General features: G+C 39.7%; 1 protein-coding gene across 5 annotated transcripts in view; it reads left to right on the top strand.

The window, feature by feature from the left end:
• The first annotated feature begins 3288 nt into the window (after positions 1–3288).
• The window catches only part of coro1ca (coronin, actin binding protein, 1Ca), a 52229-nt gene continuing 34386 nt past the window's right edge, over positions 3289–21131 (top strand). Inside the window, exons 1-2 of one of the 5 annotated variants that reach the window (XM_053653840.1) lie at positions 3289–3436; positions 5922–8520. In XM_053653840.1, coding sequence (XP_053509815.1) covers positions 5928–8520 — 2593 coding nt within the window. In that variant the 5' untranslated portion in view covers positions 3289–3436; positions 5922–5927. Of the gene's footprint in view, positions 3437–5921; positions 8521–9244; positions 9398–13658; positions 13799–21131 lie in introns of those variants that run through there. The other 4 variants (XM_053653842.1, XM_053653841.1, XM_053653844.1 and 1 more) reach the window with 4 other exon arrangements.

Raw genomic sequence — 21131 nt, 5'->3', positions numbered from 1 at the left:
CACAGCAATGACATTGACATAGTTGTAATTTTGGGTTCAGAATCAGACCACCAACCAAAAATATCCAGCCAACAGTTGTGCTGTGGACAAACCTTACAATAATGAATGTCTAGAGGTTGATTAATACGAATTGAACACAATCACATTTAAGACATTGGCTTGGACAGGCCCTTATATCCTCAATCAGGTGGTTTGTAGGGGAGAAATTGAGGGCACTTCACTACATTAGGGGTCCATTAAGGGACCCCTAATAATATATACAGATTCTGTCTGTAAAGATTTCTTTTTTTTTTTATCATAGAATTTTTATTGGAAATTTGCATTTTACACATTATAACACCACACCCATCAACCCCAACAAAACAACCACAGCCAAAACCAAAAGAAAGGGGGAAACAAAAGACAATAACAAACAAACATTCAAAGAAAAACACACAAAAAAAACAAAAAACAAAACAAACAACAAAAAAAAGTAAGATGATTAGTATTTACCGTCTACCTCTCCTCAATCCACCTCCAGGGTGTGTACATCATTGAAGTAGGTAATAAATTGTTGCCATTTTCCCAAAAATGAGTCACCCCGCCTCTGATGTTGTACTTGATTTTTCAAGTTTTAAAAAGAACATTAAGTCTTTAAGCCAGACTGATATAGAGGGGGGTTGTGGAGAGGTCCAAGACAACAGTATTCTGCACCGAGCAAGTAATGATGCAAAGGCCACAACACTAGCTTGTTTATGGTTCAGAGGCTGACGCTGAGATGAAACACCAAAGATGGCAATTAAAGGACAGACATCCAATTTGATTTTAATAACGTCGGACATAGTTTCAAAGAAAGAGTTCCAAAAGTTCTGCAGTTTGGGACAGAGTGCAAACATATGACTGAGGTTACAGGGCGAAAGTTTGCATTTTTCACACATGTCAGGGACATTGGGATATATTTTAGATAGTTTACTCCTGGAGAGGTGAGCTCTGTGGACCACTTTAAATTGTATGAAACTAAGTCTAGCACAGGATGTGGTGGTAGGTATATTATCTAGCGCTCTGCCCCAGTAATCATCCTCAAGCTCCAGGCCCAATTCCTCTTTCCAAGCACTAATGGTTTTGATATTGTAAAAATCGTCCTGTGCCCAGATCGTTGCATATATCCGTGAGATAATGCCACCCTTATGAGGATTCAGCTTGAACACCTCTTCCCATGCAGACTTTGTAGGTAAGGAGGGAAAACCAGTGAATAGGGAGGAGACACAATGCCTAATTTGAAAGAAACGGAATAGATGAGACGGAGGCAGGCTGAATGACGAGGATAATTCATAAAAGTTTGCAAACACATTATTAATGAAAAGATCCTTAAAGCGTTTCAGACCCTTCTTTTCCCACAAAGAGAATGTGGAATCTATAAAAGAGGGGGGAAAAAGGTGGCTATTACATATAGGTGCCATGGTTGAGGCCGAGATGGATTTAAAATGACGGAGAAACTGATAGAAAATTTTTAGAGAGGTACATACTATTGGATAATCCATGTATTGTGAAAGGGCTATAGGAAGGGAGGAGAACACCATAGCAGGGAGGGAGGTTGAAGTACAAGACTTCGTTTCTAAGTGGCACCATGGAAGAGAGGGGGCCTGCACCCAGAGCACCAGTTTCTGAATATTAGCCGCCCAATAATAATACATGAAATTGGGCAATGAGAGGCCACCATTTAGTTGACTCTTTTGAAGTGAAAATTTGGAAACCCTGGGAGTTTTCCCTGCCCATACAAAAGAGGAGATTAATTGGTCTATATTTTTGAAGAAAGATTTGGGTAAAAACAAAGGGATGGACTGGAAAAGGTAGAGGAATTTTGGAAGAATGTTAATTTTTACTGTGTTTATTCTACCAAGAGGGGATAATGGTAGAGCTGCCCATCTTTGGAAGGCCTACTTCATGTATGAAATTAAGGGTGTAAAATTCGCCGCCATTAATGCAGAATAAGAACAGGTGACATTAACTCCGAGATATTTGAATTTTGAGTCCTCCAGATGAAAAGGTATATCAGTCTGTTTTATCTTTTGGCCAGATTGGTTTATGGGTAAGCATTCACACTTCTGTAGGTTCAGTTTATACCCGGAAAATTTCCCAGTCATTTAATATGCGTATTATCTCAGGACTAGATGCAATTGGATCTGTAACATAAAGTAGTAAGTCGTCAGCATATAGGGCTATTTTATGTTCAATTCCTTTGCGAATTATACCCTGAAATACAGGAAGAGTTCTAAGCGCCATTGAGAGAGGCTCAATTGCTATGGCAAAAAGTAAGGGAGACAGAGGACACCCCTGGCGCGTACCCCGTGACAGAGTAAAATGGTCAGATTTAGCATCGTTGGTATATATGGAAGCCTGCAGTTCCACATATAATAAATGGATCCATGATATCAGTCCATCCCCAAAGCCGAACCTCTTTAGCACTATAAAAAGATATTCCCATTCTATCCTATCAAACGCCTTTTCAGCGTCCAAAGAGATGACCACTTCAGAGGAGTCGCTGTTTTGTTTTGAATATAAAATACTAAGTAGAGTATGAATATTAGAAAAGGAATGCCGTCCTTTTATAAACCCGGTTTGCTCCTCTGAAATAATGCTAGGGAGAACCCCCTCTAAACGAGAGGCCAAAAGTTTGGCTAAAATCTTGACATCAACATTGAGGAGGCTAATAGGTCTGTACGAATTACATAATGTTGGGTCCTTCCCATCTTTGAGCAATAGAGTTATAGATGCAAAGATTTCAAACAAACTTCTTTGACGTTGTCATTATGGGGTATTGTTTGTAGAATTTTGAGGAAAATAATGAATTTAATCCATTTTGGAATAATGCTGTAATGTAACAAAATGTGGAAAAAGTGAAGCGCTGTGAATACTTTCCGGATGCACTGTAGCTTATTTCAAAATATAATTATGGTCTAATTATATACCTTAAATCAGTTTAAAGGCACAGTATATATACACTATATATTCACATATCCAGAATGAAATTTACATATTAAAGGTACAAAAGATTAGTGTACCCCTCCAGCAATAAGCAATGGTACAGTTTAGTACTGGTTTTTTTTATGAGAGTGTGTGCTAAATTACATTTCCCATCAGTACCAACTGATCAAGAATCAAATTTTGCCCATAAATTCCTGAGAAAGGCATCTGATAGTAGTCGAGAGCGACTATTTGTCCTCGGCTCTGTCCAGCTCTCATCTGCACTAATTCACAGTGGAAGAGGAGTAACTTATTTCATTAAGTAAAAGTGGGCCGTGACATCACAGTACAGGAGAGCAATAAAAAGCTCTTTCGACGACAAAGTTTTGAAGAAGAAGAAGAGTACCAGGAACTTGGACCGCAAGTCCAACAAAGACTCGTCTTGTCCTGGTGAAGAGAGCAGCTCGGTTATAGAAATCTATGGTGCTCAGCGGTGAGTGACACACACACAATTTTGATAGGCATCATTACATTATTTAGGTATCCATTCTCCAAAATTTGTTTTTGATTCTTTCTATTGAGTTTGTTTCACTATGAAAATATTAGCTTGCTTACAACAGTAGCAAGTAGCTTTACTTCCCAAACTGCATGTGGAAGGAGAAAATCATGCAGGCACAAGATGATCAGGTGATTTGCCTTAAGCCTGGGTGAAGACAGCAGGACAATGGGACAGTTGTGGTACTTCAGGATAAGAGATTGGCCTTGCAGACTGCAGATGTAATTTTTTGTAAGTTTTTTTTTTTCTCTCAAAAGTTAGCAAATAATCTACAAATACATGAAATAAGGGACAGAATTTATGGAGTGCTACACTGATACTTCAGTGTTTTTGCTGACTAGCACCAGCTCCAAAACTTGTAAACATGCTAGCACTGCTAAAAATAAATGCTCCAGTTAGCATGACACAAAGCTTGCTGCCTGGATTGTATTCACTTTAATTTAAGAATAAACTCTTCATTTTTATGCTGTGAGTATAAACTTTAAAAAATAAAATAAAAATAAAGTAAAAAAATTAATTTTAAAAAAAGCAAATGGAGGCTGCCTTTGCATAGATTTATAGCCATATTTGGGTTTGAAGTAAAATCATAACTTGGACCTTGCTAGCACTTTTTGCATATTGTGTTATTTAAAGTATTCTTGTAAATAAAATGATGTCTTGTAAACTCAGTGTCTTAGATGCTAGATTTATTTTGAGTAATAAGTACTTAGAAGACATGTTCCTGATTTTTTTATTTTATTTGTTATTTTATTTATTTATTTTGCAGTATTTTGCTTTCAGTGTTAATTCCTACAGGATTACTGTCTCACAAACTGTGTCCCTTTTGGGGGGTGAGCCTATGATATACACACTATCCATTTTATAAACCTTTAAATGAACCATCATGGACCAAATTTGGGTGCGTGTATAAGAGAATCGGGAGGCACAGGGACAGGAAACACATTGACAGTCTAGAACATTGCCTATTGTATTTGAGTCATTGAGGCATTCCTGTTCCAGTGTGTCTCTCTTTCTCAGCATTGTACCATAGTATCTGGTAAATATATTACTATTGATGCAGCCTCTAAGACCTTCAGCTTTTGCAGATGTGGAAAATGTAAGTATTAGATTTACCACAGCAAGCTGTAATAGACTGATATCTTAACCTCCAGGGATGAAATAATCTGTCTAAATGAAGGGTTGACTCTAAAATAACACAAATGATGGATGCCTTTCCCATTCACACAGGTTAGTGAGTGCAGATAAGAAGACTAAAATAAACCACTCGTAGTGAATGGAGCTTTTGGGGAAATGGTACTAATGAGGAAGAATCTCATAGAAAAGATTTCAAAAGAGTACACAAACTCCCTGCTGTAGGTTAAAGTCAATGTACGTCACAATCCTTACACATTACATGTTTTTCTTGTTTTCCTTGTCCTCCTTATTCTCCTCATCATAAGTGTGTGAAGAGTGGTTGTGTCTGAGAGTCGAGCGCTTTCTCAAGCAAAAATAAAATGACTGTGTTCTCTCTATAAGCAAGATAAATTCAAGAATACATTTATAGCACAGAGGATTTTGATCCAATCCATTCAAATCAACACGCAGTTTAGTTTTCCCATTGTGATTCAACTTGTGATGATTCGCTGACCAAACACTAAACTGTACAGGTCCATAACGGGTCCTTAACTCTCTACTTTGTTTATATTACAACTAAACGAGGTTTATTGTGTGAACCCAATGACATCTACAGATAACATGAATACGAATGCCAAGCCCTATTCCGACTTTCAGACAAATTCCATCTCTGTGTTCAGATACACTGATGATAGAAAGACAGTTATGGGAAAAGTCTTTACTTTTATACTTCAGCTCTTATGTAACACTACAACACCATATTGCCTAGAGCTGGAATCTTGTGTCTGTTAGTACCATTAACAGCTTCACTGTTAAGATCTCCAGTGAAAACTTGTGACTCTCATTTGCCACTTTCCTGGTGACGTTGTTGTCCACATAACCAATGGCCCTTCTTAAATGCAGCGATCACAAGACTCGCACTTGCCACAAACATTCACATCACTGCTGTATAAGTGAAGCAGTGATTTCAACAGAAATCTGTGCACTGCTTTCTAAAATGCATTCATGAGAAAGAAAGAAAAATAAATAAATAGAGGGCTAGAAAGAAGAGAGCTTAAATGAACATGAGTTGTAGCAGTGTTTGATGATATCTAGAGGAACGATTTCCACATTCTAAGAAAGAAATATGAAATTGATATGGTTAGCCAACACTGCAGAGATACAACAATGCAGAATGGGAGTGAGTGTGGAGGAGTGGAGAAAGCTCAGCCCTGTGCAAGATATGGACTTACAAAACCTGCATGCCAAACCCATGGCATCATTTGCAACATGCATGAAAGGCCAGTAATAACACAATTTCTTTCCACAGAATGAAATGGGACAGAACCAAGCTAGGGTTGGAGAGCAACAGGGGACACTGGAGGAAAAGGAACCCAGCCCAGACCCAGGGGGTAGCAAGAAGGAAGGAAACGCAAGCGAGGTGACCTGCAGAGAGGTGGAGGATGAAGCTGGACTGGTTAGGGAAAGCCTGGATGTGAGCCCAGGCACAGAGCCAGCATCACCTACTCTGAAGCTGGATAGTTGTTCTCGCAAAAAAGGAGCCCCTCCTATAGACTGGGAATGGATACAGGGAGTGGATGGAGAAAGAGAGGGAGGAAAAGAAAGAGGAGAGGGCGAGGGAGGCAGGACCAAAGTTCGAGGTTTGCAGAAGCTGAACAATATTAGAGTCACTAAGAGAGGCACGTTGAACACTGAAGTGGCCGGCTCTTCAAAACCAGAGTGCGTAGCTGTGGCAGAAAGGAACAACAGGATGGACCTGGAAAACTCAGCGAATGACAGTCATGAATGGAAGGTAATTCATAAGGACAACATCCAGGACCTTGCATGGGACTCATCTAGTGGAGTGGAGAATGTTCATTATCAACAATCCAAATCATCAGTCAATGAGGAGAAGAGTGCCACTTCAGAGGTTACAGGCAGCCTTAAGAAACAAGATGGAAGCAGCATGACTGATACTGTGGCTGTTCCAGGCATCAACACCTTAATTGTCACAGAGGATTTACATTACGATCATTTTCCATTTGAAATGCCTCTTCCAAAATCTGAGGCACCAACCAGAGCCACGGAGAAGAACAATGTAGACACAATGAATGCTCTATTACAAAAGAATTTACCTGGAGAAATTCCACCATGGCAAGATGGACCTGCTGCCATCCTAAAGTCCTGTGAACCAAGCTTGGCTGATGAAGACAGAGGAAAATTATCACTTTTTACTTCTTTTAGGGACAACCTACCATTAAAATGGAGATCAACCAAATCTGAATGCCAGGAGAAGATCATTTCTAGTGAACCGAGTAGTTCAGGAGTACCGGAGCATGTAGCAACATCAGAACAAATATATGGAACAGAGATACCATCTCTTGCAATGACCTTTGACCTGTCGGATAAAGTGGAGCTTAAAACGACAGAGATGTTATTACCGAACAGTGGAGATGTCTGCGATTTCGCCACCGTAGTGGAGCGCAAAATCAGGGATAACTTTGGAAAAAAAGAAAAATACCAGGCTGCAGGTAGTAATATAGAGAGTAGTGATACAACAGATAAGAGCATGACTATCCCAGATTCTTCAGTGATGGCATCTTTGGGCCTTGCAATGTACAGAGGTCCAACCATGTCAAGTTTTGAAGAGCTGCAGGAAGAGGAGAGGCACTTGTCTGTGCCAGACTTGGAGAATAATGCAGAGAGAAAAACTGACGTATCATGCGATGCAGGAGGAGCACATAAGGAGACTGAAGAATTCCCTCTTGAACAAGAAGATAGAGTATATTATTATCCCCCAAAAGAAACAGCCAATGTCCAAACTGAGAAAATTCCTGAGCAGTTTTTGGAAGTGGTGACCGGACAGTCAGAGATGCTGTCACTCCCTGACATGACACAGGGCATTATGGGTGAAATGGATCCCCATCTGGCCTTGAATGCATCCATGGAATCTAAAGATGCTCTTGTTAGGGAGAAAGAAATGAGAAATCCAGACATGCTTTGGGTTAAAGCTACAGAATCAGAAAGCGAACTATCAGGCAAAATTATGTTTTCCACCCAAGACAGGGACAAGGGAAACACTATGGCAACAGAGAAAAATTTGGAGGAACGATCAACTGTAATGTTAGAGAAAGATCAAGGCAAATCCTTTGGAGAGATGACCTCATCAAAGAGGGACCGAGACAACCAGAGTGTTGACAAAAACCTCACTTCGGTTACTGATATTCACCAGGAAGCATCTGTATCCATTTCTAACTCCAAGCTCATTTCTGTCTCAGAGAGCACTGCAGGTCGTGAAGAGGGCAGGCCACTGCTGTCACATGTAGACTCTGAGACTTGTGTACCTTTGACTGAAATTTCAAAATCTATGGAGAGCCATGAACTAAAGAATATGACAAATGAGGCAAAGCTTTGCATTGAAGAACCCATAAAAGCATTCACTGGTCCTGTCAAGGATGGATGTGGGAGTTCTGTATCACAGAACCCTGGGACAGATAATTCCACCACTTCTCTAGATGTGCAAATTTCCCCGCAAGTGTGCTGTATGCAACACAATACAGGACAAAACAATCTTACACCGCAATCCGTTGGACAGTCTCTCGCGTCAGACCGTGCCACTACTATGCTAAGCCAAACTGATCAAAGCATTGGAACGAGGAATGATCAGACTCCTGTATCTCATCAGGGTGGTGTCCCAGCAAAGGAAAAAGCAGAAAACCCTCCAAAAGGCAAGCCTGTGTCTGACCTAATAAAAGAAACCATCCAGCTGCATGAGAAGATGAAGGAGTGGACCAAACCTGCAGAGGCTAAAGCTGATGTGGTCTTGGACACCGCACAAAGTGTCAAAGTGGCGCAGATGAAGGCAGCGTTCGACTTACCAAAAAAGTCACTGGATAAAGGTCTGGAAAGAAAACCTTCAGTGAAGAAAGGTAAGACTCTTCTTTTTTGGAGCACATGCCTTCTGAAATGATGGAAATGTTTAGCAGTGTAACTGTTGTCATGTTTGCTCGGGTTGTTATAGTTGTTCTGACTAAATGGTGGGGGTGGGTGGTGGGCGGAGATTGGTGTCAGAATATATTAATCCCTTCATGAAAGCATCTTAATGAACTATTAAAACATTATAAGATATGCTTCCCAGTAGTAGATGGAACTGTATTATGAGCAGAAACTGATCACAGAGCAGTCCCAAAGTGTTACTCTGCTGTTTGGTTTGCAAACCCTGCATTTGGGAACCTGCATTATGGTGCCATCTTGTGGGAAAAGTGAATTAACGTCACGTACGGTGCCGGATGTGTGACCTGCCCACATATGGCATGAAATAAAATCATAATACAAAAAAATACAAACTAGAAACTACGATATTTTTTGGAATACAATGAAATGCATTCGTTTCGACACTTTCTACAGTTACACCAATGAGGCTTGGTGTAATTACGGAGTATAACCTTTTACAGATCACAAATCATTAGATTATTTTAAATAAAACAACACGTCTGATATTTACATTATTATAGCTTTGTTATTTTTTTGTTTACCTAGAATTTACACTTAAGTGGGCGGGGCTACTAGCAGCGCGGGTTGGGATTGGGAATTCAGATGGTCAGTTTTTCCAATTATGGCACTGTGGGGCGGGGCATGTATGAATGGGCGTGGTTTTCGGCCTGTAGGCTCGGGAAGGCGAGTCAGACGCGCTAAAGGCAGAAACACGCTCAAGTGCACGGGGCACCGCTGGAAAGGACACTGAAGCTGTACATATTATTACAAACCGCTGGTCAGGGATTTTTTTCTTCTGCTCTAGCTGAGTAGGTAAGCTTTGTTACTGGATTGTTGTTTTCGTGCAGAGTTATTGATAGGATTGTAGCAGCTGATCTGCACAAAGTTGCACCGATTTACAGGCCATGACTGCTCCGTGAGATGTGTCTTCAGTGTGACTGACTTTTCCCGTTAAATTGGTTTTGTAAGAAAAAAATAAATAAATGTCCAGCAGATTTGAGAAGCCACAGCTGTGCTGTCAGACTCTTTATTGCACAGAGTAGCTGATGCATGAGGGTCCAGGTTTATTTATTTATTTATTTAATTTACACCCAGTTTTGATTTGTAATTCTGTGGTTTGGTGAGTTGTGTGTGTTTGTGTATAATTTTATTTATTTATTTAAGGAACACACCAATGCTGATCAGACTTCATTCAGATTTGTGCTGCAAATGAGGCGTTTTTTTAATTTTATTTTTATTTTTTTTACCAAATATCCCCAACTAAATCTCTGACATATTCCTCATATAGTACTTGATCAGTATTTAAATTCAGTGATAATTTTTTTAAATCATGTTTACTATGAACAGTGCTTGTGATTATGCTAGTGCTCGATCGCTACTTTTCCCTCTACATGCAAATATGCATGAAGAAACACACAAGTTGGTCACACTGGTCTTTCCTGTTGGTGTAGTTTTGCCTAACTGGCACCGTTTTAAGAGTATTTTCGGTTAGTTCTCCTGTGGTAATGCAGGTAATTTAGTCCTTATTGAATGCTCCTTGTGGGATTAAAAAAATAAATACATAAATAAATAATTTTCCCACTCTTGCTGTTGTACTAATACTGTAAGCTCGGCAGGGTCGGAGCCTCACCCATATGGGATCTGTGTGACAGGGTGAGGAAAGAGCTCGAGCTGTTGGAGGAATTGTGAAATGAAGGTGATCAGATAGATGAGGGGTATTTGTGTGGTGTTAGCTGTGTGTTGAAACACGCTGGGGTAGATCAGCTACATGTCCTGGCTTGCTGAAAGCGGTTGGATGGGAAGCTTAAATGTGGGCTGATAGTGGCGCTATCTGGGTGCACTGAGCTCATTTGGCGGAAATTGAGGAGGGGGATAAAAGCAAGGCTGCGAAAATGCGCGCGCCTCTTTACCCGTTTGCTCGCACGCGCGCCCAGTTCGTAGGTTTTTTTTGTCGGTTTATTCAGTTTGTAAGCTGCTATTTTTTTGTACAGCTTTAAAAGTTAACATTTACTCTCCCGTTTATGTCGTTTACGACTCACCCAGTGTGTGGGCTGTGTTTTAGACTATATTCACTTAATCCGAGTTGAACGCTAGCCACTCCTTGGTTTTGGAGCGCGAGCTCTCTCTCTCTTTCTCTCTCTCTCTCTCTCTCTCTCTCTCTCTCTCTGGGTGTGTGTGTGTACTCGAAACTGCACTATTGTACTAAATAGAGCAGCTGTACAGTTACTATATACCATTTAGTAGGCCTGTTCAGTCCGGCATTGTGCGGTTTCAGATGTAGCCACAGCGACCAGTGTGACACTGTCGTGAAGCGGTGTCGTGAAACGTGGCGGTTTCCTTGGTTGCCCGCATTTCCGGCTTGTCAGTTCGCCTTGTCGATGACGTAGCCGAGAGCAGGGATTTGATACACGGCCTGGGAAATTCCTCATACACAACACACACGCACAGAGCTGTGGGGATAAGGGAAAGAAAGACTTCCAAACTATCACAAAATTTGTTTGTTTGTTTGGTCTCTGTGGTGAGGATTTTATGCTAAAAGCCAGCACTGCCTTAACATTATAAATAAAGGGTAAAGGTTTTCTGGAATTTGTTCCAAAAGTGGTCAGTCGGCTAAGAAGTGTTTGGTGTGTGTTTTATTTCTTTAGTTTTGCACTACAGCTCCAAGGCTAGTGTAGTTAACAAGTCATTAAAGGTTCGCTCGGCGCCTTTTCTCTAAAAACGTCCACAAATCTTCGTGGTGTGATGACCCGTAAAAGCAAAACACTTGAACGAATCAGAAAACCCAGCAAAAAACAAAACAAAGCAACAATACAGCAGTTACTTCAGAAAAACAACGGAAAATAAGATGTAATGACACGACGATAAACACAACAAATGTAGAACTTCAACAGCGAATCAGAAAACACAGCAACAAAACCTGTGAACAGCTACTTCTGATACGTGACAGAAAATCAGAAAACATAATGAAAACGGAACGACGAATACAGAAATGCAACAACAAAACCTAAAACAAAACAGCAAATTCAGGTTAGCTTGGGTTACCATGGAGTTTCATCGGTTCTCCTCTGGGTTTCCTCTGTAGGTTTCCTCTGGGTTCTCTGGTTTCCTCCTATCTCCAAAAAAGTATTTTCCAGCTGGATTAGCTGCACTAAATTGGGTTACCTTCCGTGTGGAATTTCACCAGTTCTCCCAGTGTCTTTGTAGGTTTCCTCTGGATTCTCTGGTTTCCTCCCACCTCCAGAAATTATTTTCTAGGTGGATTAGCTACACTAAATTGCCCCTAGAAGTAAATAAGTGTGTGTGTGCGCGTGTGCATGGTGCCCTGTGATGGACTAGACTGTATTCTGGCCTTGTACCCAGTGTTCTTGGGACAGACTCCAGATCCAGCCATATCCCTGACCAGGATAAAACTCTTACTGAAGATGGATAGGCGAATGAATTTGAATTATCAGACAAATAAAAGTGGTTGTGTCATAGAGATGAATCTTAATATGGCCATGTTTGGGTAGGATGTCAACATGCATCAGTTCGGGTCACTGATTGTGTGTGGTGTGTATTCTTGGACTCGTGTCTTTGTGCTAGGCGGGAAATGGGTCGGCTGGGTAAAATTAGATGTAGGATTTAAGGAAGTGGCTGTGAGACTGGGAAGGATGCAATCTAGGGTGTGTGCGAGTGACTGAGTGAGTAAAATGTTCTGTAAGATTGTTGCCTAATATGTTCATGCAAACCATTTGGTGACCATTGGACAGTTACAACCTCCTTTTGAGGAGTCTTGTCAAATAGGACGTACTATGACTGCGTCATCATCTGAGTGTGGCATGTGTCGATATACAATTTTCATGCCATGATAAATGCGTAAGATTTGACCACAGTCTACAATGTTGTTATATTGTATTCATTGTTCTTGTGGGGCAGCAGGTATTTTGGGAGGCACTGCGTTCAGGTCAAAAAGGATTCATGCAAGGCTGTCAGATTTGGTTGAAACGACAAAATGTGGTTGAGCAACCCAACAACTGCATTGTAACTATAAGTGTTGACAGCGATCGTAAAATCTGACTACATCACACGAAATGACGTATTTCTCCAAGAACATCCAACATAAAACAGGAAATGCTGCATTTACAATCGAGACATGTCGAGACACAGCGAAGCAGTTATAGTAGTGCCTGTTTTTTTTATCAGTGTAATGAATTAATTTCCAGTTAGTTATATTTTAATAAACAAACAAAAATTCAGTTAGATACTGGTATGCACTTGTTTCGTTCTGCCTCCTGGGCTCTTGTGCAACAGATTTAACAGCATTTTAGTAACAAATGGTAACAATAAAAAGCTGCAAGGTTTCAAGGCAAATCACATTGCCGTTACTGTAGTAACCACCAACACAGGTTGTTTAATGATATAATATACACGTGTTAATAAATAAATATAATATTTGTGTGTTAATATTTAAATATAAATGCAAGCTGCCATTGTCGGTGCTTTTGTAACAGTAAGAGGTAAAACTAATTTTACAAGCATGGAATAGTCCTTAGGGCGGAGGAGTTTGCGGTTTCTCTGGAACATAAGCTACATTTTTTGTTGTATTTACTTCAGGAGAGGAAATAAAGAGTCTGGTGAGGGAATGACTTTTTATAGCTTTTAATAACACAAGTGATATTAGGAACCAACTTGTTTTGTGGACAGTCCACAATATTAAATGTTTCTGTAAAATGATTAAAAAAAGTATGATGTGCTGTTCTTTAATAAAAAAAATAAATAAGTGTAATCATTACTATACTGTTGTGGGACAATACAAATATAATGCTTTAAGACATGCTGCTAAATGAAAATATTCAACTTTGTAGTGGTAAAAGTATCTCGACTTTGTATTAAGCCACATTTTCCTGTAATGACGCGTGATTGTTTTATTCCTATTATAGCTAATGTTTGCAAACTTAGTCTGCACTTTAATGATAAACTTGTGAAGTCTGTGTGAAATTTCTGAAACACACTGTTTTATATACCACAGCCTGTTTGCTGTGCCTTGCGTATCTTTCGTGAGCCCTTATGATTGAAAATGAATCCTGTTTTACAGCGAGTATTGCAGCAGAGTGGAGGCGTGCTTAAAAAGAGTCTCATCACAGCCTGCGTTTGTTTGATTTGGCCTGGTCTAAGCAGCAGTCGCTGAGCCAGAACAGTCAAGTCGTGGTGTTTTGGTCTGCCCAAACATGTCAGGTTTGGAATTACCACTCAAGTACTCTTAAACCTATTGATTAGCATTAAAAGTACCATTAAACCTTTTTGAGTTTACATAGTTAGTTAGTTATTGGCATTTATGTGATCGGTAGAGTTGCATACAATGGTTTGATAGACGAAGGTGTTTTATGTGTATTATCTGCATTTGCGGGAACGTTTTTTTTACTTCCTTTTCAGGCGAGGCAGAAATGGTATCAGTATGAACGCTCTGTGGAAAAGATGATATCTTTCGCAAAATGTTTGACAAACTGCAGCCCTGCCATCCAGCCACATTGAGTCATATCCCAATGGGCCATTTTACTTATTGCTGCAGTAGAAATCGGCACTTGAACTTGCTTTAGCTGGGATTTCTGCACTGTTCTGTCACAGACTTCAATTAAGTTACTTTTTTTCATGTTGTCAGTGACGAAAGGCAGGACTTGCAGACCTGCCATCCTTTTGTGAATGTTGTGTAACCTTCCACATTTTAACCTCAGAGAATGCCAGAACGAATTGTCAATCAGAAATGTGGCAAAAGACTAGTCTTCATAATAAAAACGGCAGATGAGCCAATCGACACATGAATCTGGAATGATCAATGGTTATCGGCGATATTAATGGACACTCTGGAAGCCCCGCCCCCTTCCTCACACATCTCACATTAGTAATGTTTGGGCCAGTTCTCAAATCTAACACTTTACAAAGAACGGTAATGGTGATAATTCATCTTCGGTGGTTGACGGGTCTGGATTTGGGATTAATACACATTTCTTATATTTCTCATTGTTTCTGGCATTTCCATTGCTCTGAGCGACTTTTCTGTCATTAAGACTATTATAGTGATAACTATGAATGCATTTATCCAGTTACTGGTATTGGGATATCATCCTCTGGTAACAGTATCCAATAACATATGATGTGACGTAATCGTAGTTTTCGCTGTTGTGCTATGAACAGACGACACAAAATCACAGCCATCTGGACGTATTGCACGATTAAAGATTGCAATCAAAGCAGACTGCATATTGTGCGCTGTGAAAATAGATAGACGAGGGACTACAGCATTTTCCCATAATATAAGTAACCTGATGAAGCATCTTATGGCATTTACGGCCGACCCGAGAACACCGAGCAGTATCAGCTAGCATGGTCCTTCAAAATAAACGCAAGCCCCCATGAATTATATGCACACGAAGGTGTTTGAGACGTGAAGTGAGCGTGCAGAGAAACGGTCACATGGGAGAGCAGTTAAGTACTGCGAGCACTGAGACACGCAGACTTCCTACACTTTGCCCATGAGTCAAGGTGAAATTTATGGGCACCTTTCACTCATTTTTAACGGCCAAGCTCACTGATACCGCTCTGCCCGTGCCGGGTGGCCGTCCTCACACACTCTATTAAAGATATAGTTTTAAACGTCTTGAACAGAAAACTCAACAGAGCTAAATAAAAATTTTCCATGACGTCCCTGATTGCTTAACACTAAGTAGGTTACACATTTCAGTATCAGTAAGTGGTATTGAGTACCAAAAACATGTAGTCATACTCTGAAACATTTGGTCTTGATGCATCCCTAGTAATAACATGATTGTGTTTTGGCAGTAGAGTTGAACGTGAGGGTGTTTTGTTTTTTTTTTTTTTTTAATTTTTTTTTTTTTTTAAAGTGCAGGTTAAAGATGAGGGGAATTTTTTTTTATGAGCCGCCTGAAACTACCAACTCCATACTTGATGATCGGGTCAATTATAGAGACACCGTTGACACAAGATGAGTCAGTTTGAACCTGAGCTCCTCCCTTAAAATCAAAGCTATTTGCTTGTGGCTGAGATGAATAACACTGACACAGTGAGCTGTTTTTAGGAATAAGAAGAGTCATGTTTCAACCATTTTAGATTGAAAATAAATAAATAAATCGGGCAATTCTGAATGACTAGTTTTATATGTTGGATGGCTCATGGGTCTAGGCTGGCAAGCTATAAAGAAAGTCTGTGGCTGTTTATGAGGAGTCTGTGTAACAGTATATTTAAAAAGAAATAAAAACAATTATCGACCGTATTACAAATATTGTGGGAAAACCTGCTTTGGAATCGTGCCAGGTTGTCATACAAGTGCAAATTATTGCATTTTCATTTCACTGCCTCACCCTTTGTCATGCTTTTGTGCCATTATCACACTATTACAGTCTTGGGGGGGAGGGGGCTTCCATCTCGCACCCTGATGGGTTCTTTAGTTTGTCCCTCATTCACAGTTGCATCATTCAAAATTCTCTTTGTGCAACCAGTTTGAATTGTTGCCTGTGTGTCTTATTTTCAACGTTTTAAACCTGAAAACACTAAATGAAATGTTACCTATAAGACACAGTTAAATTAAAGTTTGAGATTACAATCAAAATAGGCCAACATGACAGGACATATGCCACATAACACAGCATTGTTAAATTCATGATTCTGATTGGCCAAAAGGTGTTGATGTGTGTGATTGTTATTGTTGATATGGTTTTCTGAGAGATGTTTATTCAGCATTTTTGGAAAGAGTCTCCAGTATCAACGCTTTGCTAGAATCTGAGGTAAAGCTGTCTCGTTTATGCTTCAGGCCTTTTGCTTTCTTGATAGCCATGACAAGCTCTATTTTTTATAGAGACAGACCGAGACAGACAGACAGCAAGAGACTGCTGACGGAACAACTGTTTATAGCTACTATAATGAAAGATATAACAGGAGCTCACTTGTCTCATTAAACCTTAAATGCATAAAAAGTATTATATAATTGTTGGCAAAAATTGTATTGATCAATAAATCAGTTTGGGATGTGTTGTGTTAGGAAAATAATCAAGCACCACACCATCCCGTCTTTGATTATTTTTCTATAACCGCATGTTATAGAAGTGTTTTACTACTTACTTAATAATCTTCATACTACCATTTGATTGGGGAACCTTTTATAGACTAAAAAACCCCTGATTAAAATACTATCTCCCAAGGCATATTGAACATATTATGGAAGTATGGAGGATATTTTGAAGGGTCCACAATATCAGACTTTATGACTCATTAATTGAGACATGGCTAGTTCTTGGATCTAGGCTGATTAATACCATTAAGTGGCCATAATGCCAGCATGTTCATAACATCAGTTTATGAGGAGCTAGGGAGCAGTTAGGGCTTCTTTACTGACGATCTCGTTCCAGTACTCAATCTTTATAGATTTCATAGTGGTTGAAGCACTATGGCATAAGTGTAAGGGGAAATATGCTTGGGCTGCTTAAACATAACCATGTATGGTGGTAAAACTGTCTGAGCCCAAAGTGAAATTAAAGAAGGCGTTCTGGCTTTCTATGTATGCAAGTGAGAGCCTCTCCTGCTTCTCTCTCGCTCTCTCTCTCTTCCTTGCTCAGAGTTATGTCAGAGCAGAACAATGCACTGAGGTTTTTATAGCACTGAAAGAAAAAAAAAGCCAACACATGCTGACCAGTGATGGCTGCATGTCTTGTACACAGTAGACAGAGAACTCTTTAGAAATCTTTAATGCGTTCTGTACTTCTCTGTGCATAGATTATCTATTGGGCACTACATGCTTCCCAAATCCAAAGTTAGGAATAATAAATGAATGCATATGCATTCATATTTAGGTTAAGTTTAAACTTGTTCCAGAGAAAAAATCCCTGGAAATCGACTAGGTCAAGACCTCATCTAGTTCTTGGAAGCACTTGTGTGAACAGAAGCCAGTACGTTACCAGAAAAGACATTCTGACCCTGTTTTAAGGTGAATGATTTGAAACATTAAAACTACAAGACCAGGAGGAAAGCCTAAAGTTAAAAAAAAAAAAAAGTGGGGGTCTGGAATTAGTGATTCAGAAATAAAGGATCCGTTGGCCATTCGTGCCAAGGAAGCTTATGTGTCTAATGAATGGAACTCTTGCAGACTGTACTCGTTTATGAGCTGGAATTCTGCCATTTCTTAATGGGGTGTAAGAGAGAAGACATGTGATGAGCTAAACTTTAAAAAAAATATCCACCAAATGCATTGATCCTTCCAATGATGCAAAAGCTCAACGTTACTGGTAAAGGTACGCCAATAATATCTGGGTTTCAGTGTGACAACACCCTAACCTTCTTTCATCATAAACCATTTTAGTATTTGGTTGAAGTTTTCTCATAAGGAGAATAACAGACTTGGTTGGCTCTTCGTTAAAGGACAGCCGCTCACAACTCCCCACATCCCTGCAGGTCAGTGATGCTACAGTACTTACAAAGCTTCCATTGTGTGCTACTAAATTCAGGAACTGATGAGATCGCCACACATACCACATACTAGCTGTGGAGGAAGCATCCGTCTCTTATTCTATGCCCAGGAGTTGGTGGACTTAAAAAGAGACCATCCTGGAACTTGGCGCTTGCTCTTTATGATGAAGTGGAAGGTTAAAATAAGTTCTTGGAGTAAGTAGTATTCCATTTTATGTCCTCTGGATAAGGATGAGTATATTCCAAGATGGCCATCTGCACCACTGATCTGGCTGATGTCCCCAGTTATGCCTTCAGGGAGCAAGCCCACTCCAAATTTTCTATTTACTCCAGTCCTCAACATACTTAAATAGCTGTTTCACAACCCTACTTTGCCTCTGTCAGATATATTGGATGCTGTATTTGGTGTCTTTAGGAACTGGAAGGGAAAGTACCACTATAAAACCAATAATAATAATCTGAAGCTTCATTGAGACTGAGAAACGTGCCACAAATCAGGTATGTTGAAGCAGGAATAACACAAACCTATCAGTGTTGTAGCCTTTTAAGCCTGGAAACTTTACCCCTCCGATAAAGCTTTGGGTTGGATACGTGTACAGTGCAATAGGGAAGCTATTCCCTATTTGTTTTGTTCCCTATTCCCGTACTGTTTTTGGTCTGGGAGGGTTGTGATCCTTGAAATCTGCCAGAGTCACACCAAGCAATCAAACTGTCTATTTTATTATTATTATTATTATTATTTTTAGACTAGGCATTTTACATAGATGCTTTTCCAAAACTGGTGGTAAATATTGACCTGTTCAGGGTCTAGACATCCATGGTTCTCATTTCAAAAGCGCAATAGTTTGTCTAAAGTTAGGGCTATCATCATTTCATTCTGTCCCGGGAATGCTGGGCACAAGGTGTAAATACAACCTGGATGGGTTGTATCACAGTGTACCATGCACACACACATTCCCACATTCATGTCACATAGAGGCAATTTAGAATCCCCAAGCCTCCTTTTGGCATGTTTTTTTTTTTTTTGTGGGAGAGACACAGATAACCCAGAAGAAAACCCTGCAGACATGGGGAGAACAAGCGAATCTCCACAAACATGGTAGGCACCTCAGGAGTGAACCCGGAATCCTGTAGTGGTGAGGTAGCAACCCAACCTTCTGCGGCACAGTTATCCAGAGTTCTAATTTTGTTTTAGATCTTAGCAGCCAGGCCCCTGGTATGAACATTTTGCATGTGACTATGGTACAACGGGGACAACTGTACAATTTTTTTTTTTTTTTTTTTTTTTTTAAACCCCTTTTATGATTATTTTCTAGCTAGACAGGAAAAATCATTTTACGTAACCGTAGCATAATTTTGTTTTGATGATTCATGGTGGTTGAACATTAATGGCAGGTAGTCAGCTAGAGTTCACCCTATAATTACCATTGGCTTACCTGGATCTTTCCAGGAAATACATCTCCCATGGTGTCATCTAAGGCCTCTAACCAAGGTTTATGCTTCGTTTTTGCTCTCTGTTTTGTGGCCACGTGTGTTTACATATCTTGTCCTTAAGATTGTAATTCTTTCTTGTTAGGTCATGTCTCGGTGGGTCATCTGTGAGGCATTATGCTACTCTTCTAACTTCTTTTTTTGAAGGCCCTTTATCTTAGCCAAACAAGTGTTGGGAAACATGGGAAGGGAATGTTGTGTGGTGTTTCTGGTGATCCAGTCTTGCCAAGTTATACAATATGGGATTGATTTCATATGGTCCAGTTTGGGTCAGATCATGCATGTTATACTGGCCCTCACTTTTTTTCTGTCATAGTCTTGCTTAACCAGATGAACGTGTTTAATTCTAGTTTGTTTATATTAACAACACGTCATTCACTGCTGTGGGAGACATTGTTCTCAAATGCATAGTTGTAAAGAGATTTACTTTATATTTTAATAGTTTTAGCTGTAGAATAGGTTTGAGCCACTTGCTCTATTGTTCCTCTTAAAAACTTTCCACATAAAACCATTCCGTGGCATTTTGGCGGCAGTGTGGAATTTCATGCTTTAGTATCCAGGGTCTGTAAACTACAACTCTAAAATATCTGTATGGTTCTTCTATGGAAAGTGACTGTGTGGTTTTGGAACAAAATAAAGATATTTATCAGAGGGCTGCCTTATGAGCTGAGAGCAGTACAGGAAACGGGAAGCTTATAAACTAGGGATGCACCGAAATGAAAATTCTTGGCCGAATACCGAACACGTTTTTTCGCGTTTTTTCCATTCATTTTGCCATTTTTTTCACCATTATATAAATTAAATAGTCAAAATGTGCTTTTTACTGTTTTGTCTTGCTTTTCAAAGAAAAAATAAATTACAAAAACTACAATTTCAAAATATTTATTTAACACAACATTTTTTTTTTCATTCCAGCAGGCATAGGCTACCAACAAGGCAACTTGTTAATAACTTTAAATAAATAAATTAGTAAAATAAAAATATTTGTTTGTGGTCATCTTTAATAGCCGATGTTAGGCCTATAACTGACTGCTGGAAGAATGGAACACTCTGTAGCCTACAACAAAAAAAGTGCATTAAAAAGTGCATTGACAAGAGTGCAAAAAAGTGGATGGACCCACAACAAATGCCTACGTCTTTAACAGCCATTCTTACATCTTTCTCTGACACTTTAAAATGCTTCCACACTGCCGACATGTTTGCTGCAATTAAAGCTTCGCGCGTCTCTCTTGGTTGGTAGGCTATTTGGTCGCGTCATCAAACACGTCATTGTTCGGTCAAATTTATTCGGCCTTTTCACTTATTTCGGTTGCCGAACAGTCGAACAGCTCTAATTTGGAGACATGGTCAGACTGAACCTATAGCCTGTTAAACTGCCCTCAGGGCAGCAGAAGATGCATCCATTTTGACTTTTAGCGATGATTTCATTGCCTTGTTGATTAGAAAGTTATTGCAGCACTCATGTCCTGCTATGAAAGCCATAGTAAATGCCTGTCAGTGGAGAAGAAGGAAAGACCCATTGTCATATCACAATACTTGACATCTTTGTGCACGATATGCATCACAATATCAATAAGGAATTATTTTGGAAATTTAAAGCTAC

Source organism: Ictalurus furcatus, chromosome 22, assembly GCF_023375685.1.
Source record: "Ictalurus furcatus strain D&B chromosome 22, Billie_1.0, whole genome shotgun sequence".
NCBI classification, from domain to species: domain Eukaryota; kingdom Metazoa; phylum Chordata; class Actinopteri; order Siluriformes; family Ictaluridae; genus Ictalurus; species Ictalurus furcatus.
This window is presented reverse-complemented; position numbering and strand designations above follow the sequence as displayed.